The sequence below is a fragment of the Garra rufa genome, chromosome 11, assembly GCF_049309525.1.
Source record: "Garra rufa chromosome 11, GarRuf1.0, whole genome shotgun sequence".
Taxonomy (NCBI): domain Eukaryota; kingdom Metazoa; phylum Chordata; class Actinopteri; order Cypriniformes; family Cyprinidae; genus Garra; species Garra rufa.
Genome location: NC_133371.1, coordinates 47,792,710 through 47,800,909, shown reverse-complemented (window position 1 = coordinate 47,800,909; position 8,200 = coordinate 47,792,710). Strand labels below are relative to the sequence as shown.

At 31.7% G+C, this 8,200-nt stretch overlaps 1 protein-coding gene across 1 annotated transcript in view; it reads right to left on the bottom strand.

Annotated features, from left to right (window-relative positions):
- The window catches only part of LOC141345400 (collagen and calcium-binding EGF domain-containing protein 1-like), a 27,026-nt gene extending 19,285 nt beyond the window's left edge, over window positions 1-7,741 (bottom strand). Inside the window, exon 1 of the mRNA XM_073850252.1 lies at window positions 7,630-7,741. Within this exon, the coding sequence (XP_073706353.1) occupies window positions 7,630-7,741 (112 nt within the window). The remainder of the gene's footprint in view (window positions 1-7,629) is intronic.
- Between the last annotated feature and the right edge of the window lie 459 nt (window positions 7,742-8,200).

Sequence of the window (8,200 nt, the reverse complement as noted above, 5' to 3'; positions counted from 1 at the left end):
ATATATATATATATATATATATATATATATATATATATATATATATATATATATATATATATATATATATATATATATATATATATATATATATATATATATATATATATATATATATATATATATATATATATATATATATATATATATATATATATATATATATATATATATATAATATATATATATATATATATATATATATAATATATATATATATATATATATATATATATATATATATAATATATATATATATATATATATATATATATATATATATATATATATATATATATATATATATATACCCAAAATCAAATGTAAAGCATTATCTGTTTAGAATGAATTATACAAAGTAGTATTACATTTATTAAGTAAAATAAAACACATAAGCCTTGCTTATCGGCTTTACTAACATGGGAAAAACAAAAAAAAATTATTAATGACAGAAAACAAAATTGGAAGCTGAAATTTGTCATCATAAACGTTCCAGACTTGTTTTTTAACATGTATTTCTGTATTTTTAAATAAATAAATTATATTTTACATTTTAGACTTGTATTTAGCTGCAAAGTTGTCTATAGTGTTTCCAGCACTAGGTGGCAGCAGAAAACTCGGGCACGCGCTTGAGCCTTAGGCAGTGACGTCATTCGAGTGAAAACTATTACAGCTGCAGAAATGAGCAGTTCTTTTGTCAGATCTGTCTACTTACATTAGACTGCAGTCATATCAGCCACCAGCAGCTCAGTAATACTCACTTTATTTCAGTATTCCACCTGAAAATTAAACACTTTCAAATTATTATGAATATTAAAAGGGTATTTTAATAGAATATTTTTACATGACATGGTAAAATATCTATAGTAAGTATAAACTCCAAGACCACAGTCATGTTAACCACCAAATCATAATAGAATATACATCAAAATAAATAAAGAAATATATAAATAAACAAGGTTATTTTAAACTATATATAAAATTAAATATACAAAATATACAATTACAATTGAACTATTATAGAATATAAGGAACAAAAAATACTTAGTACATATTATCTTTACTAAAATTAAAATAAAAAAAATAGAAAAAACAATACTTCAAATAAAATACATGTTTTCATATAGGCAAAATTTCTAATAAAATGTAGAAAAACACCTAAAACTGAAATAAAAATTAATAAAATCTATAAAGACTAACTATATAATTATAAGTCATAATTTTACTTACCTTCGTGTTGTTCCAAAACAGAAAGAAATGATTCTTAATCAGTATTTTTGCGTTTGCTTTGTTTCTTAAAATGCTACTTCTGTAAACTGCTACTGTTAAATTTGTTATTATTTTTAGATGCTACATCTGGAAACTGTTACTTTCAAAATCATAACATTCGTAGGACAGTACTTCTAGAAACAGCTTCTTTTAAAATTGTTTAAAGACATTCTAAAGACATTCCTTTTGGAAACTATTGCTTTTAAAATGGTTACATTGTTAAGACGTTACTTCTGGAAACTGTTACTTTTTACAATAGTTACATTCTTAAAACACTACTTTTAGACATTTGGAAGTTATTTGTTTAACTTGTAATAAAATAACTAAAACTGAACTAAAAAATAATAAAATCCATAAAGACTAACTGAAAATCATTCAACTCTCTTTTATGTTGTTCCAAAACATAGAAAATCAATTCTTAATCAGTGTTTTTTTCTTTGTGTCCTGTAAATCATTCGTAAAATATTACTTCTGTAAACTGCTACTGTCAAAATTGTTACTTTTATTTTTAGATGCAACGTCTGGAAACTGTTACTTTCAAAATCATTACATGCAAGACAGTACATCTAGAAACTGCTTTTAAAATGGTTACGTTGTTAAGATGTTACTTCTGGAAACTGTTACTTTTTAAAATAGTTACATTCTAAAAATCTTACTTTTGGAAGTTTGGAAGTTATTTGTGTAACTTGTAATAAAATTTAGTAAAATAACTAGTAGAGAAAAAAATAGTAAAAATGACAAAAACACAACACAATTACTAAAACATCATCATTAAAATAAAAATAAAAACTGAAAAATTGAAAAATTAAAAAAGTCTTAAAGTGGAAAGTGTTACTTAAAATTATTACATTCTTAAAAGTTACTCTTGGAAACTGTTACTTTTTAAATCGTTACATTTTTAGGATGGTACTTTTGGAAAGTCTTACTTTTAAAATTGTTACAGTCGTAAGACACTACTTCTAGAAACAGCTACTTTTAAAATGGTCACACTTTTAGGATGTTAATTTTAGAAAGTCTTACTTTTAAAGTTGTTACATTCTTAAAACATTAATTTTGAAAAGTGTTACTTTTACAGTAGTTACATTCATAGAACATTACCTAAAATATGTAAATTCTGAAGATATTACTTCATGCTACTTTTAAAATTCCTTTTCAGAGCTGCATGAACATTCTGCTAAATCTCTGTTTGTGTTCTGCAAAATAAAGCCCTGTGAGTTTGGAACAACATTAATGATGATGACAAAATCTTGACATGAATTATTCCATTAACCTTAAAATATTTTTCCAGAGGACAATGTACTTAAATTTACGGTTATTGCTAAAGAATAAAGCAGCATTAAAGTTATTATTATTCACTTAATGATGTTTTATTAACAAAGTTCGGGAGGAGCACGTCAGATACTTAGCCTAATTAATACAGCTGGAACTCACTCAAGTCATAGTAATAGTTACATCACTTCTGGAAAGTGTTACTTTTAAAGCTGTTAACTTCTTAAAACGTTACTTTTGAAGTTTGGAGATTAGTTGAAATGGTAAGAAAATGTAGTAAAATAACTAAACCTGAAATAAAAGGAGATTTTAAAAAAATGACAAAAACAGAACACTAAAACATCAACTAACATTAAAAGAATTAAAAATATAGAAATAAAAACGAATTAAAAATTTTGATAGATAACTATACTAAAATAACTGTGCACATGAAATCAAAATGTACTATTTTTGTCTTCATAATTCTGCCTCTGAAATGAGTTTCCTTTTTAGCTGACATCATCAATCCCATTTTCATTCAGAGACACTTTGATAAGCCTGAGGCCTTAAACGTTATAATTGAAACGTTGAGATCATTTGCTGTAGTAAAAGCAGGAACGGCCTAAAACAGGTTAGCAAATGTTCATGTAGTATTTGAACTTGTGCGAGAAAATGCCATCCCTCAGCCGCATCTCGTGCTCTCTTCATTGTGCAGAATGATTTTAGGTCATTAGCGCTTTCAAATATTCATACAATTATCTCCGATTTCCTCCTGTTTCGACTGTGTCCTGCCTCTCAGGCATTAATCAGAGCTTGTTTGATGTGTGTAATCCGCTAATATTGTTCAGTACGTAAACTCTGCCAGGCTTTTATTCAGCGGACATTATCGTGTCTCACAGCTTTGACTCCAGCACTGCAATTACACCCTCAACTGCTCCCATTAATTCAACATGCAGGAATTTCTGAGAGGAAAACGGCTCTCTCTGCATGAGCTGTCAGACGCCTCGCGCTGCCGCCGTTGGCCGACCATCCTGATCCCGGTCCAGCTAATGTCTGGAGAAGACGCAAGCCAAACTGGTCTGGGAACAGTAAAGTAGGCCATTTATGACACAAATATTCTGAATTATTAAGCAAAAAAAGACAAAAATTACTCAAATGTGCTCATTCTCAGGCCAACCAAGATTAGGATGAGTTTCTTTCTTCATCAGGTTTGGAGAAATGTGTCATTCCATCACTTGCTCACCAATGGATCCTCTGCGGTCAATGGGTGCCGTCAGAATGAGAGTCTAAACGGCTGATAAAAACATCACAATAATCCACAAGTTATCCACACCACTCAGTTAACAGCTTGAGAAGACAAAAGCTGTGTGTTTGTAAGAAACAAATCTATTTTGGACTGTTTTGTGCAGATTTCTCTCTTGATTCAGACCACTTTTTCACTGGAGGAAGCATTATTATGGATTTGGATTTTGGTTAAAAACATCTTAATGATGGGTTTGTTTCAGCTTTTGGTTTCTCAAGATGTTAACTCAATGTGTGCTGCTCACCCTTAGGCCATCCAAGATGAAGATGAGTTTGTTTCTTCTTCAGAAATGTGTCATTCCCTCACTCACTCACCAATCGATCCTCTGTAGTGAATGGGTGCCGTCAGAATGAGAGTCCAAACGGCTGATAAAAACATCACAATAATCCACAAGTAATCCACACCACTCAGTTAACATCCTGAGAAGACGAAAGCTGTGTGTTTGTAAGAAACAAATCTACTTTGGACTGTTTTGTGCAGATTTAAAGTAACTGCTACTTTTAAAAGCGTTTCATTCTTAGGACATTAAGTCTACATGATTAAGATGTTACTTCTACAAACTGCGACTTTTAAAATCGTTACATTCTTGAGACGTCCGTTTTGGAAAGTGTTACTTTTAAAATAGTTACATTGTTAGGATGCTACTTTTGAAATTTTTGCTACTTTTTTGTTAGTTTACAATAGTTACATTCATAGAACATTACTTTTGGAAACTGTTACTTTTAGTTTAGATACATTCATAGGATGTTACTACTGGAAACTGTTACTTTCAAAATTATTTTTAAAAATTCCTCTTCAGAGCTGCATGAACATTCGGCTAAAATCTCTGTTTGCGTTCCTCCGGTGAAAAAGTCAGTCTGCTGTTGTTTCTCACATCAAAGTCCACATATGTATTTGTTCAGAGCTGTTTTGGTTTGTAAAGGGTGCTTGCTCTGTGCAGATTTCTCTTCTGATTCAGACCAGACCACTTTTCCACTGGAGGAAGCGTTATTATGGATTATGGATTTATATTTTGGTCAGAAACTCATCTACATCTTGGATTTTCATTTTTGGGTGAACTATTCCTTTAATGTCCTTGTCAGATTATATGGTGGGCGGAAACAGTTGCTACAGTCTGATTGGTCCGTTTTCAGAGGCGGGGCTTCACGGATCAATTGTTAGAAAAACGCAATGCATTCCTCCTGTTCCATTTCTTTTGCGCTTACTATTGTATAAATTGAAAGTGGTTTGCATAATTTCCAGAACATCCTCTTTGTGGACACTCATGGCTTTGCCGTCCATTCATTTCCTCTGAATGCATAATCAATCTTAGTGTTATTTTCCGACAGATCCGGTTTGCGTAGGCCCAGGTCCGTCCGGCTTGGAGAGAACGGGGCCTGCGGCGCTACGGCACAGGCTGGGAACATCAGCCTAGTAAATATTCAATTTAAAGGATTCCCAGATAAGACTGCCTGAAAAACGGAGGCAGCGGCCATTCTTCTTGATAAGAAAAGACGCCACCATCTGCAGGGAGAGAGATAGTGAACTCCTACAACAACCCAAAGCCCTCCACCACAGACAGACAGACTCAGAGAGAGAGAGAGAGAGAGAGAGAGAGAGGCTGCTCACAGAGAACAGAGTTCTTACAGGTTCTGGAAATTCAAAAAAGAAATTTATTTTGACCTGAGAAAGGCTGTAGACAGTATTAAACTTGACAGGCCAGTTCACAAATACAAAAAAGCACACTTTCTTTTTCATCCTAGCTCTTTTCTGCAGCTGTGTGGAGGACAATCTTTGAAATTCTGTCATCATTTGACTCCTTCATGTTGTTCCAAAACAGAATAATCAATTTGTAATCAGTATTTTTGTCTTTGTTTCCTGGGAACTGCTGCTGTTGAAATAGTTACTTTCTTAAGATGCTACTTTTGGAAAATGTTACTTTAAAAATGACATCGTAACATTCTTTGGATGTTACTTTTGGAAATGGTTACATTCTAATAACGTCCCTTTTGGAAACAGTTACATTTAAAATCATTAAACTCCTAAGACGTTATGTCTTAAAACTGCTACTTTTAAAAACTGTTACATACTTAGGACATTACTTCTGGAAAATGTTACTTTTAAAAATGTCTACATTATTAAGATGTTACTTCTACAAACTGCTTCTTTTAAAATTGTTACATTCTAAAGACTGGAAACTATTCCTTTTTTTTACAGTAGTTACATTCAATAGTTACATTCTTAAAACATTACTTTTGAAAATTGTTACATTTAAAATCATTACATTCTTAAGACGTTATGCCTGAAAACTGCTGCTTACATTCTTACATTACTTCTGAAAAATGTTACTGTTAAAATGGTTCCATTCTTAGAATGTTGGAAAGTCTTACTTTTAAAATGGTTACATACTTAAGACATTGCTTCTGGAAAGTGTTACTTTTAAAAGTGTTACATTCTTAAAACGTTACTTCCGGAAACTTATAAAACTTTTAATTCATAAGACATTACTTCTAGAGAAATTCTTAGGGTGTTACTTTTGGTAAATCGTAAAATTATTATATTCTTAAGATGTCACTTCTGGAAAGTGTTACTTTTAAAGTTGTTAAATTCTTAAAACATTACTTTTGGAAACTGTTACTTTTAAAAATGTTACATTCTCCGGATGTTACTTTCCTAAAATGTTACTTTTGGAAAGGATTACTTTTAAAATTGATTTCAGTTCTGGAAAGTGTTACTTTTAAAATTGTTACATGCTTAAAACAGTACTTTGGAAGCTGTTACTTTTGAAAACTGTAAGACATTACATCTAGAAACTGCTACTTTTAAAATGGTTACATTCTAAGGATGTTACTTTTGGTAAATCTTAAAATCGTTACATTCTTTAAGACGCCACTTTTGGAAAGTGTTACTTTTAAAGTTGTTATATTCTTAAAACATTACTTTTGGAAGCTGCTACTTTTAAAATGGTTACATTGTTAGGATGCTACTTTTGAAAAGTGTTACTTTACAATAATTACATTCATAGAGTGTTACTTTTGGAAACAACTGTTACTTTTACAATAGTTACATTCATAGGAAGTTACTTCTGGAAAATGCTACTCTCAAAATGATCTTTAAAAATTCCTTTTCAGAGCTGCATGAACATTCTGCTAAATCTCTGTTTGTGTTCTGCAAAATAAAGCCCTGTGAGTTTGGAACAACATTAATGATGATGACAAAATCTTGACATGAATTATTCCATTAACCTTAAAATATTTTTCCAGAGGACAATGTACTTAAATTTACGGTTCACAAAATAAACAAAGTCCTGTGAGTTTGGAACAACATAATGACAAAGTTTTGAGGTCAGTTATTGCATTAACCTCAAAATTGAACAATATTCTTACTTAAATTTAAGTTTAAGCTGCTTTACCGTTTACAATTATTCAGTTACGTCCATCTGGTATTAATAAACAGCTATAAAAAAAAACCAAGGTCATGGGTTCCCAGGGAATGCATAAATTGATTGTGCATCTTGAATGCAACATTAAGTTACTTTGGCCAAATGCATCAGTATAAATGCCAATAATCACAGTGCGCCTGTGTGTTTTAAATAACAGCATTTAAACAGTGACCTGTTCAAGCGGTAATGTCTGAATGGGGTCAGGGATTGATCCTCTGAGTCTCTCTCTCGTGTCCCGCTTCACTCCCATCTGCATTTCCACACTCGGAAGGGAATTTCAAACGGCTGCCGGAGGCTTCAGGTCGATGTAGTATTTACTGTGCAGTGTGTGACGTGTGTGTGTGTGTGTGTGTTTGTGTGTGTGTGTGTGCAGGTGAGCGCTGCTGACTGTGAGATAAGACGCTCTCTGATAACACGCTCCGTCTGTGACCCTCCAGAGTTTGTTGAATGTACGTGGAGCTGTAGCTGGAATGAGTCGGGATGCGGCGCCCCGTGATCATCATTTAGTCAGCTGGAAAAAGGAGGATAATGATGTGTCAATCACTGATGGGAGGACTTGGGGAAAACTGACAAACAAAAGGTTTTTAAAAGAAAAGTTCATCCGAAAATAAATATGCTGTCATTTTTCACTCACCATAAAAATCTTTTTCTTCATTCAGTTACAACTGTAAAAGTTAACAGTGTTTGGCATCAGTGATTGATGGGGTTTTTGCATTTCTTATTTACATTTCTTAAATAATTACACTTATTTTGGCATCTTGATTTCACAATGTGACCCTCTGTGCTTTAACATACACTGTAAAAAATTTGCTGTAGTTCTGCAGCTGGTTTCCAGTAACTTACTGTAGATTTTTAATTTATGTTATTTACTGGCAACAGTTTGTTCAAAGTTAAATGAACATTAAACATTAACAAGTCTTTGTCTTTACAGAATAAAACTATAAAATAACAACCTACTG